This window comes from Crinia signifera, chromosome 6 (genome assembly GCF_055691185.1).
Source record: "Crinia signifera chromosome 6, ASM5569118v1, whole genome shotgun sequence".
Lineage (NCBI taxonomy): Eukaryota > Metazoa > Chordata > Amphibia > Anura > Myobatrachidae > Crinia > Crinia signifera.
The window spans coordinates 240,530,702-240,548,951 of record NC_139222.1 but is presented as its reverse complement, the minus strand read 5'-3'; the positions used below and the strand labels follow the sequence as shown (position 1 = coordinate 240,548,951).

General features: G+C 42.4%; 1 protein-coding gene across 5 annotated transcripts in view; it reads left to right on the top strand.

Moving 5' to 3' along the window:
• The window catches only part of FGFR2 (fibroblast growth factor receptor 2), an 82,521-nt gene that overhangs the window by 30,543 nt on the left and 33,728 nt on the right, over positions 1 to 18,250 (top strand). For 4 of the 5 annotated variants that reach the window (XM_083149176.1, XM_083149173.1, XM_083149177.1 and 1 more), the window contains exons 3-6: positions 7,190 to 7,456; positions 7,914 to 7,994; positions 8,617 to 8,786; positions 18,008 to 18,131. In XM_083149176.1, coding sequence (XP_083005302.1) covers positions 7,190 to 7,456; positions 7,914 to 7,994; positions 8,617 to 8,786; positions 18,008 to 18,131 — 642 coding nt within the window. The remainder of the gene's footprint in view (positions 1 to 7,189; positions 7,457 to 7,913; positions 7,995 to 8,616; positions 8,787 to 18,007; positions 18,132 to 18,250) is intronic. The other variant, XM_083149175.1, reaches the window with a different exon arrangement.

Genomic DNA, 18,250 nt, shown 5'->3' with positions numbered 1-18,250 from the left:
AAAATGGAGAGTGATAAACCACCAACCAATCAGCTCCTACCTGTCATGTTACAGGCTGTGTTTAAAAAATAGAAAAAAATGACAGGTCGGAGTTGATTGGTTGGTGGTTTATCACTCTCCATTTTATCACTTTTCAAGGCTTAGTGCATCTCGCCTGATGTGTTTAAACCCTAGACCAGGGGTTCCCAAACTTTTTCGAATCTCGGTACCCTAGAGCAGGGCTTGACAATTTTTTTTAGAATCAAGGAGCCAGGATGTAAGTGTAGGAGCCAGAGCTAAAGATGCCCATACACAATGTGATGCACACTATGCATTTTTATTTAGATCTAGTTTAAAATGCAAAAAATATATGTAAAATGAAGTAGATTGTGCTTCTTAGGTTCAGTTATGTGGTAAAGGGCAGGATTTGCTTCTGGTTGTACACATATTTTATGATTGGCAGCCACCAGCACTGGTTTTGTCCATAAATAATTGATCATAAATAAGTTGAATTGGTCCTGGACCACCAACCCGTGGCACCCCTGCAAGTGTCCCGAGGCACCCCAGGTAGCCACGGCACACTGTTTGGGAAGCACTGCCCTAGACTGTTGTGAAATTTTGTTTTTAAACCAATTACTTGAGTCGGGAGACAAATCCTTTCACTACTTGTTTTGCATTATTTGTTTTATATGTTTTCTTGCTACATAAAGTAAAAATTTGTTGTCCTGACAAGAAACTTGTAAATGTAAAATCATAATTGTCAATCAAACAAGTTGAAGTGTTCAGTCAGCTGCCTTATAACCCTGTCTGGTGAAGAATTATGTGATTATTGGATTTAAAATCAAATTATACCAGAATCAAAATTAGAGTGAAAATAGCTGTGTAAGTGCTAAGAAATACTTTCCCGCTCTTGTGATGGACAGCTCTTCTACTTCTGACCTCATTGCTACCTGCAGGCGTATATGACATATTTGTATTTTTCTCATACATACCTTTCATGAGATATTTGTTTTTGGTGTTTTTTTCCCCTTAAGTTTCTCATTTCAGTCAAGCAATATTAACTTAAAGTATAAGCCTGGAGCTGTAGCAGACTGGTCTTAAAATCTATTTTCCCTATGCTTTAAGTCCAGAACCACCTAATTGTTAGACTAACGTACAGTGTATTCCTTTATCTCAGCAGCAGCGTAATGATTTTTAGTTTAAAATCTACATCATGTGCACCAAAATTTCCAGCTTAATATGAGTGGTATATGCAATATAGAGTATAGTCTCCTTTTTCATGGACTTACGACCATAGTCAAATTATCTGAGTACAATGTTTGGATAAGTCTAGCTGTATTATTTATTGCATATTTGTCTTAAAACATTTCTTCTAATGGTACTTGTGAGTTATCCGGGCGTCCGATTTTTAAATCGGGTCGGATCGGGACATCGCATCGCATCGCATGCGACCATCGGATGCGATGCGATGCGATGACCCGATTTTTCCATAGGAATCAATGTTAAAATGGACTGAGTCCATTTTAACATGGAATTCAATGGGAAAAAGGGTCCTTTTCATACCCCTACTATCCAAGTGGGCATGGAGTTGGATATAAACCTGTGGCGAGCGTAGCGAGCCACCGAGCCCGAAGCGTGGCGAGCGGACACGGAATACCGTCCCCACGCGGGGCTCGCTTCGCTCGCCACGCTTCGGGCTCGGTGGCTCGCTACGCTCGCCACAGGTTTATATCCAACTCCATGCCCACTTGGATAGTAGGGGTATGAAAAGGACCCCTTTTTCCATAGGAATCATTTTAACATTGATTCCTATGGAAAAATCGGGTCATCGCATCCGATGGTCGCATCCGATGGTCGCATGCGATGCGATGCGATATCGCATTGCATCGCATCTGATTGTATGCCTTAACTTAAGGCATACAATCAAAAAATCGGACGCCCGGATAACTCACAAGTACCCTTCTAATGACTATTTTGGGGAAAAAAAAATTTCAAATATTTTTTTAAATATTTTTATTCACATACTGTGAAAGGTCTAAATTGATTATGTGGACATAGTCAAACTATCTAAAGTAAAGAGGTCAACATGGATGCAATGGTGACATCATACTGACCTTTTTTCCTGTTTTGGGTAGTCAACGGGAAGAGTGGACGGGGAGCACAATAATGGGAATTGCAGGCCCTTTAAAGAGCAGTCAGGGCCAATATGATGGGATTGATGAGAATTTAGTGTTGGCATAACCATGTTGACAGAACGTTTATGTCGATATTCTGGTGTCCATATCAACTGGACATGTTACACCCAATGAGGCATTATAATGGCTGAAAATGCTCCGCCAATGTCATGGCCTACTAGTAAGCTGGGTACGCACCTAAAGATTTATCTGTCCAATCTGTCTGATGGGCATAACGTTCTGTTAATATATGGGAGTATACGACAATCAACCATTTGCATCCAAACAATGGAAAACAGAAACGGTAATTCAGACAAATTGGGTTAAAGCCGTTTTATTTAACAGACTTATCCCAACAATCATTTTTATCCATTTTCAAGCATTTGAGAGCAAATGGTTAATTGTTATTTCCTCCCATATTCTACCAATTTTTTTCTCCCCACCATAAAAATAGTGTCCGTGAGTCTCCGAAACACTGCCATCTGCTGGCAGAGAGTGAAACTATATCTCTTTCCTCTTTCTCACACATGCACAAACACAGAAGGTAGACTAACTTTCAAAGCTTTTGCTTGGAGCGGGCTTACTAGTTGGATAGATAAATTGTTTTATGTGTACCCAGCTTTACAGTCATTATGGGAGAGTAGACACCCTTTTTAAAAACTATTAGTTAAGTAGTATGCAAGGTGTGACTCCCTTATTGTAGAAGTAAATGTCCCAGCATGCCTTGCTATGATAGCTGCTTACAGGACATATTGCAATTTGTAGTTTTATGGCTACTGGTTGCCCAAACTTTGCTTTTTGTAAATCTTGAATTCTACATTTTGCACTCCGAGCAGCCCTTGCCATATTACTTTTAGCTGTCTATCTTCCAAAGCTTTTTAAAATGACTATTGTGTACTGCGGAGAATATAAATAGCATTGGGTATGCTGGCAGATACAAAGTATTTCTGGTGTAATCCTCCAAGAACAGCTGCCATGCAGACACCTTGGTTGTAAAAAAAAAAAAAAAAAATTACCTTTTGCCAAAGTTATGCACACGGAAAAAGCAGTGTAATAAAAAGAATTAATATGCAATGGTAGATCAGACACAGACGCTTAGCTATAATATGGGTAAACCTTTTGGGTAAAAATGAATGTAAACCAGTCTGGAACTATTACAGTACCTGTGTAGCATTTTTGTACCACTTTTTGAAACTTCTCATTGTGAGCATTGACCCAATATTTCCTTATACACTTTATAGGGGAAATACCTGAGGCACTGTGGTGTCACTAATCTCAGTTGATAGGTTGCAGTAACATGACTAAAGATTGTCCCACAAAATGGCCGCCTTTACCATGAGTAGTTTTGCCCTTTGCCCTTTTTTTTTCCTTCTCCGTTATTAAACCTTCTTTCTGTGCTATGTGGCCTTGCTAAAAGTTCTGTCTGTACTTGTAAGCGGGGGCTGTAGTTTAACTAGAGGAGATACAGCACCCAGCCCTGTGTAAACACACTTATGTAAACAGGGAGAGCTTTGCATTGAGAGGAGACCAGCCATGACCAAGTACAGCGTGTACAGGTATTCTCCTGGCATACAAGAAGCCTTAATGTAACTATGTTCCTTAGTTAAGCTTCTATAAGAAAGTTGGGTTGTGGGTGATATGCTGGACATGCAGGCTGCCGGACGATCTCAGTGGTTTTTTTTTAAAAATAAAGCGGTATTCCGCAAAACTAGGCCTTGCAAAGGATTGCCTCTTTTAAAAAAATAAAAAAAATAAAACAACTTTAAAAAACCGAGATCGTCCGGCATCCTGGACCTATGGCAAGATCAGACCCGATTTATATTTCTCCAGTGGTCTTATTACACATTAATAAAGAAAATGTCTACCTCACAAGGTGCTTTTAATGTATGTGCATTCCAAATATGGGGAGAAAATGCTGATTGTTTCTTATAATATATACTATGTTGTGATATATACTATGATGACTTTGATGTATCAAGCATTGAAAGAGGGAAGTGTAAAAATTTGAAAACTTGCACATAGCAACCAATCAACATCTTCTTGGTAAGCATTAGTTGATAATGCTATCTAGAAGCTGATTGGATAATATTGACGACAGCTCCACTCTTTTTCATTGTTTGATACATAAACCTCTAAATCTTGTCATCCACAAGTAACCTGTATAGATACTGTACGTCTGATGAGGAAAAATACGAAGGTTACTTAGACCAAATAAGCGTTCTAAAGTAATTGGACAATTACAGCCAGCATTCTTACTGATAATTATGATCGCTTAATAATGGAATGGCTTAAGTAATTTCTTGTATGACCTAGAAAGTTCTACAGGAACTTTGTCTGCTGGCAACTATGTGTTTTATAGCTAGAATATAAATAATAAAAAAAATATATATTTTATTTATTGGTGAAAAATTATGTACAGCCAGATGTACCAAGCTGTGGAGAGTGATAAAGTGGCAAGAGATACGATACCAGACAATTGGCTCCTAACTGTCACAGCACAGACCGTTTAATAAAAAATTACAGGTAGGAGTTGAGTGGATGGTACCAAGGGGTGTGTGTTCTAAGAGGGCATACACACGGGGTGATTTTGTTTTTTTTCTAAGCAATCTGAACACTTAGAAATTAAGCACAGATCAATCCGTGTGTATGCCCTGTAGCGATGGTGATGCGTGGTCCCATGCTTCGCCATCGCCTGCTAAGCACTGGTTAGCACAGATTGCTCAGCACAAATTGCTGTTGCATAGCATGTGTGTATAGCGTTGTGTGCTAACCTAGATTGCTTAGCACAGCACAAAGAGAGAGCGATAGTAGCATCCAACCAGATCCTTTAATTTTTCAAACCTAGCCTGTAGCAGATGATTGGATGGTACATTGGAGCAGATGTATTACAGCGGTGCTTAGCGTGCTGCTATAATACTTCCTGAAGAGAAGCAGGAAGGGACACTGAGAAGATGTATTGACATCATCTTGTCTGCCGAAGCGGTGGAGCGTAATCGCACCCCTCCAGCGATGTCCCCCTCCTGGAGACAGTGCATCAGTTTAGACTGACGCGCTGTCCCTGGCTGCGTGGCCGGCTTACTGAGCATGCGCGAGATCTCGCTATTATCGTGAGATCTCGAGCACAGCCCAGAGCCAGCAGCAGGGTTAGCGTTGTCGCTGCAGTGGGGATAGGACAGCACTAGCCCTGAGCTGACGAAGTGGCTGGGGCGGACTAATGCCTAGAAGACTTGTTAATACTTCGCCCTGGCCGCTAATTGCTGTGAGGTTTGGAGGGCACAGCCATGCCTAGCGTTACTCGGCGGGCTGTCCCTAGCACATGTTAGGTGCTAGGTTAGCTAGTAATACATTTGAATTTTTTTTATCCCCACCAGTTAATACTGCCCCATAATCTCTCACAAATGCTTAGTGCACATACTGAACTGTTTGGTGCTAGGTTCTTTATAAATTAATACCGTTATGGGAGAGCCTGTCAGTGTGGCACTGCAAGCAGAATAAAGAATATTTGGTATGAGAGAAATGGTTCTTCTACATGCCCCCATATTTTATCTCTACACCCCAGAAAATCACACAACCTTTCTCAAAGCCTTACATTCTCCACACAGCTCACTGCCACGTGTGTCGTGTTTTTACGTTTTCTACACGATAAACCTTGGAACCGTAGATGTTTGCTCATGCATTGTAAATGCAGCTGAGACCTTTTTCTTTTTTTGTTTGGTTCACTTATGTTTTCAGCAAGCTTTTCGTTCGACTCGATCTCCTTCTTTGGGCATGCATGCAAATTGGGAGCACAATTCACTGTTAACTTTAGTGAATTCCAAGGGTATATAGGGAGCTTCTCAAGTGTCAGCTGGAGTTAATTAAAAAGCATCGCAGCTTCTGGCGAAGAAAGGGTTAAGGGTAAAGTGAGAGCTGTAAGTGAAAACCATTTCAGCACACAAATTAACAGCATTGTGCTCAGCGGGCCTCATGGAAAGCGCATCATTCCTGAAGTCCATTTCATTTTGTACTACATGGTAATCCTTACCAGGTTCCTATTACATTGCCCTCATAACCAAGCTAGCTGGTACTTCTTAACTAAAGTGCTTTTGCCGAAGCCTTGAGCCGCGGAACATCTTTTACCCATTAGCACAGAATACTTTCTGCTACCCAAAAAAAAAAAAAAATCCAAATATTTTCTAAAATGAAGTTTCCTTTGCACCATATGAAGTTAACTTACCATCTTTTACAGTTGCCTTATGTATGTGGTCGGTATTACGTTGTGTGTGACACATATATGCGGTTCTGTTTTCAGAACTAGTTACAAGGGTATTTGACGGGGTAGTCTATGTATAATATATATGTATGTATTCTATACTGATCGTTATAATAAATATAAAAATATAGTCACTTAATTGTTAGCTAGGAATCTCGACATGAATAATGAGAATCAGCATTTAGAGTGTTGCCATTGGACATGTCAGCAGCCAGTGTCGACACCTAAAGTAAGCATTAGGGCAGTGATGGATAACCTTGACACTCCAGCTGTTGTTGAACTACACATCCCAGCATGCCCTGCTACAGTTTTACTATTTGGCCATGCTAAAACTGATGCAGGGCATGCTTGGATGTGTAGTTTAACAACGGCTGGAGTGTCGAGGTTAGCCATTACTACATTAGGGTAAGGCTGCTGTTAGGCATGCACTAAAAGTGTATAGGAAATACCATTGTTGACATGCCGACTGCCTGCGTACACAATGTTGAAATTGTGAACGATGGCATTCTCAGTGTTGCAAAACTGAACACGCCCAATCAACAGTTGGATAGCCGAATATGAATGTTAAGCAATTTTGTTTTGTGTGTTTGTTAGATACGACTTGAGCCTCTTGGTGTTGCTACTACCACAGTGCATGACTTGTGTAACCTCACTAATCTCTGCATAGCTTGTATACCAGTAAGTAGGGTCTGCACTGCTTGCTGAGTGGATTTTCTGTGGGTGCTTTACTGACATTTGGTGTCTTTCCTTTCTCTGCTGCTTCCCCTCTATCCTTCCAATGCAGAACCTCCAACCAAATACCAAATCTCCCAGCCGGATGTTTTTACCGTTCTCCCCGGCAAGCCACTTGATCTTCACTGTCCTCACATCGATGCGTCCCTGGTGACTTGGACCAAGGATGGGGTGAAATTAGAATCCGGCAATAGGACGGTGATTGTCCTGAACTACTTGCTGATAAATGAGACGTTCCTCAGGGATTCAGGGCTGTATGCCTGCTCAGTGCATAAAGGCGCCCAGAGCAATACTCATTTCTTCCTTGTGAATGTCACAGGTGAGTGACTGCAGAATAGAAGTGTAACCAATCAGAGCGTAATACATTGCATGTCATCGTCATTGTGTTGCTGACAAAGAGATGACAATTTGTCTCTGCAAGCGAGGTTTCCCAATAAGAGTCAAAGAAATGAGCCATCCAGGTCCTTTTCAGTCCTGAATGTCATGCAAATTTAAATGTGCTTGAATAATTTACCCCAACAATTTCCTTTTACCTTGTGGGATATCCCAGGGTTCCCTTAGGATGGCTGAACGTGTTTGTAGAGAGCGTCAGTATGACTTGCACGGGGCGGCGGTGTACTCCTTGGCTTTCCAGCATTGCACTCGTAGAATTATTTACTGAGAGTGTTGCTGTTTGTTCTATGTCTCCCTGTTCACATTAAGGTTACCGATGCACAATGACGAGCTTGATTTTCTTTTAGAACATTGCTGTTTACTGTGTCTTGTTCCTGTTTCAGAAGCCAGCTCCTCTGGAGATGATGAAGATGACAACGACAACGATGTGGCAGACAGTGTCACCAGTGACAACAATAATATACGTAAGTGTTTCACTACGTGTGCCGCGGTTTTGTCGACAGTCTTTGTTTTCTTTAACCATTTTATGTCTGTCAATCCTAACCGCTAAAGATGGGCATTGTTGCCTTTGCCATGAATGGCAAAAGTGCAACAGTTCATCGATAGTGTAGTACTAGTCAATGGATGACCATCGATGTTTTTACATATAGATGGTCATCCATTTTCTTTGATTGGTCTGTGGGACAATAAAAATATGGGGGCGGTGCTTTGCGGGTATCGGGGGTGGAGCTATGCTCCATGTCCTGGCACCATTTGGGAAAAAGGAAAAACTAAACTATTTGTTTACGCTTGACCTAGATGGTGGGAAACCATCTGGTTCTCCCCGTCAATGGCAAAACTATTTGACATTGGCCATAAATCATCGATTTCTAATCATCGATGGTCAATGGCCATACCTACTAACGGCCTTGTTCATATTGCTTTGACCAATTGTGTGTATTATCTGAAACTTGACCATTCCACTTGAACTCTGAAAACTGAATGAATTTACTGAAGAAGTTTGCAAAATGCATCACTTTTGACCAGAGTTTTAGACACCAGTAGCAAGCAAAAACCAGTAACAAATATGGCTGCTCTTGCTTGTAGGAGCTCCTTATTGGACAAACCCAGAGAAGATGGAGAAGCGGCTTCATGCTGTTCCAGCTGCCAATACAGTGAAGTTGCGCTGCCCGGCTGGGGGATACCCAACCCCTACCATGAGGTGGTTAAAGAACAACAAAGAATTCAAGCAAGAACATCGGTTTGGTGGGTACAAGGTAAGGAGACCATTTTGTAGATTAACACATTTTAACCAGGAAAGTGGTGATTGCTAACGCTGTACAAGTATTGGAAACTTCAGTACTTATTTAATATCTGGGCTCCCATTTTTCTTATGAGACCACGTCCCCTCGCGGGGCTCGCTGTGCTCGCCACGCTTCGGGCACGATGGCTCGCTGCGCTCGCCACACTATATAAAATCAACTCCATGCGTGGTTGGATAGTAGGGGTATGAAAAAATGTGGTGCATTTAACATGGGAGCCCAGATAATACATAAGTACCGAAACTTCTAATGGAACAATGACATGCACGCTAACAATCCGCTTATCGAGGAACTAGAGACACAAATGGGTGTCTAGTACACCATCGATGTGGCTGGTTCCTAGCGTACAAGTACTGCATTCTTGTGAATTCTGGTTCAAAGCCAGAACGGCTTCCGTGGCTGTGTCTGCGGGTGATGGATGTACTAATGTTTACTTTTAACACATACCACCAGACATATGTAACAAACTGAGATTTTCCTATAAAAAACAAATGTATTTGTAACCTAAACAACAGTAGATCGTCAATCTTTTCTTTATAGTGCTTGCTCCGAGAGCAGTCTGCATATATGCTGGTAAATAAAGCTGTAGTGTTTAAAAAAAAAAAAGTGTTGTTTAAAACTATATGCAAGAAAATAACTTGTTACTAATCTAAGAAACGGTCTGGTGGGATGACCGCAACTGTTGTCACGATTAACAGTTCTCCGACTAGATTTTTAGCAGATATGATCTATTCGAATACTGCCTCATTGTGTGGGGACCATAAAAAGCGGCAGGTGCAGGGCAGTTATCAGGACAATATAATCATTACCATGTGCAATAACTCTTAATAACCGCAATAGTTTAGATATGATGCTCTCTTGTTTAGGTGCGTTGGGACCTTGATCGGCAGAGAGTTGTTTTAAAAAGTAAATACTTTTTGTCTATTAGTAGATAAAAAGTGAACAGCCACGAGCCAGCTGTAGTCACGATAACATTAATGGTAACTAAATTTTGGAGAATCGGGATGTCTCCATGGTGTAAAAGAAATCCTGTTCTAAAGTTCTGGAAATGCTCATGACTCCAATCTATTATCACTAGTGCTCAGACACTTGAATGTAGCAACTATGACAGACCCTTTCCCTTGAATGTAGCAAGTATGACCAGCTAGCAGTGGGAGTGGATTCAGTTGAACTTGGGGCTCGGTCACAGCAAAACGAAGCTTAACCCTTTGCGTGCCAAGTGAATTTGCAAAATAGATGTGATAATTACCATGCAAATATTTTAAATCCCCATAACGACCTGTAATGTTTTACCTTATATAGGAAATACTATATATATATATATATATATATATATATATATATATATATATATATATAAATATATATATATATATATATATAAATTTTTTTTTTTTTTTCACACTTTTTATTTGATTTTATATAACAAATGTGAGGGACAATGGCATTTGTAGCGGATGTTTTGAACATTTTTCTTTAACTCCTTGTTCATGAACTTCTGCATGTATTGTATTGCTAAAGTGAATTAATGCATATAGTTTGTACTGCGATCTAAAACTCCCACATCACCTATAATGATTTGGAGGATGATATTCGGAATGACCCCATTAACACTTATACATCGACCTCCTGTTGTGGTCCCTGCAGTGTCAGATTGCTGATCACTGGTCTAACTACTCTACAGCAAGTGGTTATATGCCGGAGTAATTGCATTCTCTTAACCTTTCTTGGCATGTAAATGTAGCAGTTATGCTGATCCTTAAAAGCCCCGCACGGTGATATGTGCCAGAATTGCCAGGGATATGGTCACTGAGCGACCATATTCCCGTGTGTACGGGGTGATAGTCACTGTGAGCGCACTCCCGCGCCCAGCCCTGGGGTGGTCGCTTGTCGCAGAACCTCTGCTCAGCGATCATATTGCTCCGTGTGTATAAGAGTATGGTTTGTATATTCCGTAATGAGAGCTCACTATTGCTTTGTCCTACTTATAACAATGACCATTATCATGAACACAGCAAGAACTACTGCAACTTTCCAAACTATGGCCCCCATTCAGCAGTGTCCGCAGTGCAGCTCTGCTAATGCGATCACTAACTATGCAAATACAGTAGGAGGCATTAAATACTTCCTTACTGCATTTGCAATCCCACAGCTGCAACCTGGCCAATGGTCGTGATATTCCCCGCAAATTGCCAGCTGAGTAAGCCTCGGTTTACGTCGGCTGCCCATTGCTGGGAAACTTGCAAAGCCCAAAAAATCTGCATCTTTAGAACCAGTCCTTGGCCTCGCCACTTATGGTAAAAGGGGGAGTTTCTGGCAATGCTGGCCACACCCCGAATGCAGATGAAGGAGGGCTGCCTGCAATCACACAGTTACCGTTCTGCCCATGCACAAAACAGGGACTGTGCGGGTTCTAGATAATCAGATATATGTACTAGATCCAGAAATCCTTCACAACATAGTCTGTGATCTATGGAAGAACTTTTTATGTTTTTAAGACGTTTTTTTAGCAAAGCATAGAGGAGATAAAGCATTAACCAATCAGCTTCTCATACCCCTTTTACACAGCACCAATAACCCAGGTATTGCTGGGCAGTTACTGGGTCGAGGTGCAGTGTGAAAGCACCAAACTGAATAACCCGGGTTGACCAATTCAACCTGGGTTGTAGGAAGGGTTAAACCTGGGTCGCCCTGTGTATAATGGATGACCTAGGTTCTGTTTGAAAAGACCGGAGATGGGATGTCTGACCTGGATTAGCAATGTAAAAGCGGTAGAACTCGCTTTACAGGCCTTGAAAAATGACAGCTAGGAGCTGATTGGTTAGCGCTTCTTCTCTTGTGGTGGTTTGATAAATATGCCCCTAATACCCCTTTTACTCCAGCCTAAATAGCCTGGGTTTTTGCATGGGAGCGCACAAAGACCCGGGTTTTCTGGTGGTGGCACCAATCAGAATAGCAGTTTGCACCCAACTAGATAAAAAAGGAGAAAAAAAAACCTACCTGTCTATCACGGCATCTTTACATGTTTAAATGTATTGTGAAATGTATCCTAGTGTTTATACAGTGAGAATACAGGATAACGGGCTGCTAACATGACATTGTAGATCTCCTAAATGACGGACCACCCGATCAGAGCAAAAAGCTGTCTCTAGTAAGATTCAAGACTTTATAAACCTTGTTCCTTCTACATAGCCGGAATCTAAATGCTCCACAGTAAAATGTGTGATTGGCCATGTACTGTAGCTCAGACTTTAGTGGCATTGAACAGGTTTTATTATTGCAATAGTACAGCATTTACGACCACGGTCTCCTGTACACTCCTTGAGAACAATACATTTACTAAGCTCATCACTCCGGCATGCTTTTACTGTGCTGTGGGCTGTGTAGTGTTCACATGTGTTTTTCTGTGCCTTTGTTTATGTTCACCCATGAGTTCTTAGGCTGCTGCGTGTTGGTACTTGTGATGATGCCTGTATGTTTTCACTGCACATTTTTATAGCAGTATGTAAGTGCTGAGCCCCCTCCGCAGGCTGGTCTCCCTCGCCGTCTGCAGTGCATATGCAAGTACTCCTGGGTGTGCGCTCGGCAGCTGCTGTGTGTGTTTTCTCCGGTGTAAATTACTGTGTTGGACACACTTTATCCCTTTCTTTGTATTGTGTGCACACTGTGACCTGTCCTTGGTTCTGTTTTATTTACTTTTCATTATGTTTTACTTCTCTGCGTGCCAAGACGTAGCAAACGCTCTGTCCGTTTCTCAGTAGGATAATGCATTTCTTGTCCTGGTACTGTACATCCAGTATAGCGTTGGAAATGGGCACAGTGATACAATTATAGGTGTCCGTGACCTGAAAGCACAGATGGTCCTGATATTTTTTTTTTTCATCTCCACGTTCTAACTTTTTACGCAATGCAGATCATTAAGGAAAAGTTGACCCCCTGTCTCATAAAGGCTGATGGAAATACGTTTTCTATAAAGTGATCCTCATACCTTGGGTTGTGTTTGGTCTTAGATTCTGTTACACATTCCAGTATGATGGTCTTTCAAACAGTGATGTCATGCTGGAAGTGGGAGGGGGGTCTGCTAATTGGGTACATATGGACTGGAAGACGGATTAGGCAAAGTCGATAGATATTTTTTAAAGTCAAACATTTATTTATTGATCTAGAAAACCTTAGGGAAAGCATTTAACCAGTCCGCTTCTAATGCTGGTTACACTGAAATGATACCCGGGTGCGATCAGTGACGCTCTGACTCGTGGACTGCGGGGAAATGTTTTCAGGTTCTCAAAAAAGTTAAAAATGAACAAATGGCATGTGCATTACCCAGTGTATGGGCACCTTTAAACATACAGATGGGTGTCAGTATGTGGATAGTGCATAGAGCTAGATATGTGTAGCGTAGGTAATGCATACAGGTAGGTGTGGTTGTGTCAGTAGTGCATACAGGTAGGTATGAATGTGTGGGTAGTGCATACAGATTGTTGTGTGCACATGGGTTGTGCATACAGGTGGGTGTTAGTGTGCACATGGAAATTGTATACAGGTATGTGTGATTTATATGTGATATAGGTAGATGTGTGCCTGTATAGTGCTTACAGGTAGGTGTGACTGCGTGGATAGTGCATACAGGTAGGTGCGACTGCGTGGGTAGTGCATACAGGTAGGTGTGACTGCGTGGGTAGTGCATACAGGTAGGTGTGACTGCGTGGGTAGTGCATACAGGTAGGTGTGACTGCGTGGGTAGTGCATACAGGTAGGTGTGACTGCGTGGATAGTGCATACAGGTAGGAGTGACTGCGTGAGTAGTGCATACAGGTAGGTGCGACTGTGTGGGTAGTGCATACAGGTAGGAGTGACTGCGTGGATAGTGCATACAGGTAGGTGTGACTGCGTGGGTAGTGCATACAGGTAGGTGTGACTGCGTGGGTAGTGCATACAGGTAGGTGTGACTGCGTGGGTAGTGCATACAGGTAGGAGTGACTGCGTGGATAGTGCATACAGGTAGGTGCGACTGTGTGGGTAGTGCATACAGGTAGGTGTGACTGCGTGGATAGTGCATACAGGTAGGAGTGACTGCGTGAGTAGTGCATACAGGTAGGTGTGACTGCGTGAGTAGTGCATACAGGTAGGTGTGACTGCGTGGGTAGTGCATACAGGTAGGTGTGACTGCGTGGATAGTGCATACAGGTAGGTGTGACTGCTTGGGTAGTGCATACAGGTAGGTGTGACACACTGGGTAGTGCATACAGGTATGCATGTACATGGGTGGTGCGCACAGGTTGGTATCATTGTGTGCATAGTGCATACCAGTAGGTATGAGTGTGTCTGACTGGCGCCCACGGTTATTTTTGCCAGTGTGCAATGAAAAACTGGAGTGCACCTTTGATCGCAAGACCCAACGTTTTCCTTGCCCCTCCCAAAAAGCAAACTTGTTTTATCCGAAGAAAGCAGGTTTAACATTAACAGAATTCTGTTCCCACATCTGCTGTCCCCGATAAGTCATTCCCGCCACAGCCCTTTCTACACAGTCAGGTTAATGTGAGTAAATAGAGGGCTGAGCAAACAGTTTAATCGCTGGGAATTGGCTGTGTACACAGCGCTGATTGTAGGTGCCCTGGAATGAAGGGCAAATGTCCTGGAATTCAGCAGACCCGCTGCAGGCCTAACCATTTCTATGGCCTTGAACCTGCAGACACCTTCTGGCGTATAGTGGAAAGGTATTCATATTTGTATGGCTTGTCCTCCCCTATACTCATAATGATAAGTCGGGATTAAAAGAGATCACTGTTGATTGACAGTGAATGGCTGTAATGCATTTAATGGAAAGACAGGAGCTGGGGTAGGAATTATTACACTTGTCATCTTACTGTTGGGACATGCTGGGCTTCATCCTCCTGGCTGATTTGATTTCTTGATTTTTGCATGCCTGGGCGACACCGGTAGATTATTCCTGAGTGACCCCTTATTTAGGGATTAACAAAGTCTCTGGAATGCAATTTTACTATGGAATATGACTGATGCTCAGGTAAAAGTTTAATCTTTTAATTGGTGCACTTGTGGTAATCTGCAAGGATGCAGAGCCAGGACACTCTGTGGAACTACAAGTTTCAGCACACCCACACAGGAGCCAAGATTTGTGTAATATTGTTCTAGTTCGGGGATGGGAAACCTTCAGCCCTTCAGCTGTTGTAGAACTACACATCCCAGCATGCCCTGCAACAGTTTTTCTATGTGGCCATGCTACAACTAACAAGGCATGCTGGGATGTTTAGTTCCCCAACAGATGGTTGTCCGAAGGTTCCCCATCCCTGCTCAAGTGAAATGCTGGCTGGAGGGAGTATAATGTGCTGATTAAACTAATTATTATTATTATTATTATATAATAATAATAATAATAGTCCTCTTTAGAATAAGGTGATAGGTGTTTGTTTTATAAATATATAGAAATTTGTTCTAAAGCCTAAACCCTTTTTTGAGACTCTCCATTCGCTTCTACAGTATATGCAAAACCTGAAGCAACAATTCCACCTTGGAAAGGACACTTGGAGCCGATGCATAGTCAGGATTCCACCGATCAGAACTGTCCCTCATCACCCTAAAATTATTTCTCAGAATGAGCTGCTGACACAGCAGACGTCTCTGCTGAATAGGACTTTGTGTGCACTGAAAGGCGGCTCGTTATTCCATTAAAATAAAGCGATACCTGTTCTCCCTTCCCCCCACTCCATGGCATCACCAGCTCCACTCCCTCCTCTGCATTCCTTGGGTCTCCCTGCAGTCCTTTCTAATAGATAGAAGTTATTAGACTGTAATTACATTGGGACAAGTATTAGGCAGCGCATGTTTGTGTAGGGTTAATATGTATTGTAGACAGAAAGCAGCAGACAGCGCTATCTCAGGATCATTGTGTAGTAGGGACACATGGCAATCATAGGAGCAGTATGTAGTTTATATCCTATGGAATACGTACAGGCTGTGCAATATATTGTCACAGACACAATACTGCATATAATTATAGCATCAAATCCCCCGTTTTATCCATTCATTGTGTAGAATATTGGTTTAAGATTTCAATAGAGGCAAATATTTTAGGCATATTGGCCCTTATTCTGGTTCACTCGCAAAGGCAAATTCCTTTTCAAACGGATAAAACCATGTGCACTGCAGGGGGGTAGATGTAACACGTGCAGAGAGAAGTAGATTTGGGTGAGATATTTTGTTTCTGTGCAGAGAAAATACTGACTGCTTTATTTTTACACTGCAATATAGATCTAACCCCACCCAAATCTAACACACTCTGCACAAGTAGCATCTACCCCACCTGCAGTGCACATGGTTTTGTCCATTTGAGAAGGAATTTGCCTTTGCGAGTGAACCAGAATAAGGGCCATTGCTTAGGGCAGATCATTTATATTAGACACCATTCATTGGTTTTTCTGTTTTGCTTATTTCAAATTCAAACTTTTTAAATGAGCAGAAGTTTAGTATTTAAAAGTACAACATGTTCCCCTCATTAAAATGTACAGTATTTCAGTCACCGTTTAATTGCCCTAATAGTCTGTTCTTTATTAAGACCGTGAGCGGTTTAAGTCTGGGTCACCATTTTTTTTTTCTGTTAGTTGGAATCCTTAGACCACAGGTTCCCAAACTCGGTCCTCATGACCCAACACAATGCATGTTTTGCAGGTCTCCTCACAGAGGGCGGGATGTACTAAAGGGAAAATGCGGTAAAACAGGGGTTTTACCGCCTTTTCCTATTTACCATTACCCGTCCGCCTCAGAGGGTGGCCTATAGAAGCCTATGGGCTTTTATCGCCGCGAGCCCCATCCCCCCCCCCCCCCCCCCCCTCCCGTCCTCCTGATCTCCTCCTCCCCCAGCAGGTGTCACAGCCGGGAGGACATCCGGCTGCAGGGGGGAGGAGGAGACGCAGGGGGACACTGGCAGCTGCCGGGAGGTGACGGAGACCCCCGCAGACCACATCACAGGTATAGCGGGGGTCTCCGTCACCGCAACCCGATGCTAGCCGCATATGTTAGTACATATGCGGCGGCTGTCAGGCAAAGGGCGGCGATGTATATTATATACATCCCGCCCAGAATCACAAGCGAAATAATTATCTACACCTGTGGATCTTTTAAAATGTGTCAAAGAGTCTCTGTGGCCCTGCCAGGTGACCTGGAAAACGTGAACTGTGTGGACCGAGTTTGAGAACCCCTGCCTTAAGTTTGGGCAGATTAGGAGAAATTTTTTTATATAAGGGTTAATTCTTATCGCAGACAAAGTGGCTGAAGTTCCTGGCCGCTGTGGAAGCCTGCTTTGCTACTTTATGCTAATGCCAGTAGCCATTTGATGAATGCAAGGTATTGTGTGTGTGTGTGTGTGTGTGTGTGTCACCCCTGTCGCCCATTGATTTTACGCCGGCTGTTGCAACGATCATCATTAACATTGGATTTGCACCAGCCCAATGCTAGGAGTAGGAGATCTGTCAGAAACAGACTCCCCTTCCTTGCATGCACAACTGACAATCGGCCAGAGCATTTGACCCATGACACGCATCAGAGTGGTCACGTATGATCACTTTCCTACTGCACAGTTAATTCACTGATGCATCCTCAGTCATGGAAAGACCAATCCAGCCAAGTTCCTCCTGTTTCTAAATAGGACGGGCATACAATATACAATATGTAAACTTGCACGTGCGCTGTGTGCAAAAACACACCGTTTGCTCAAACGAAAACAGATCCATACTACCCAAACTCAGCCACATAGTGCATACTTAAGCTGCTCGAAAGACCCCATAGGTCCACCTAGAATGAAGCACACAACATACACTGCTCATCTGTGATGCTCAACTCTAGTCCTCAAGTATCGAAGACAGGTGGAATCATTCCACCGGTTACCACTGACAGAAATCCTAAAAACATCACCTGCTTCGAATCTTGGAGTTTAAGGTGGACAACCTCTTGTTTAGCAAAAGACGAAGAACTAAAGGTCAATCGTCTTTGAATCAAACTCCACCTTTCATGTGATTGCTCAGATTTCTCTTGTTTTAAAGACTTTGTGAATAATACATTTGACTTGTCCCCATGCAAATTCATCTGTGTAAATGAAGGGATTGGTTAGTTTGCTTTCGGTTATTAATATTGTGTTTTATCATTTCTCCTGGTCTCCCCAGGTACGTAACCAACACTGGAGTTTGATCATGGAAAGCGTTGTCCCATCTGACAAAGGCATGTACACTTGCATTGTAGAAAATGAGCATGGGTCTATCAACCACACTTACAGCCTGGATGTCATAGGTAAGGAATTACCCCCCATCCTCCCAATATTTGCTGTAATTGAGGAGCAATGTATAACTATACGGATGTAGACAATTGAAATGATCAAAATATCAGGGATTGACTTACACAGAAACAAG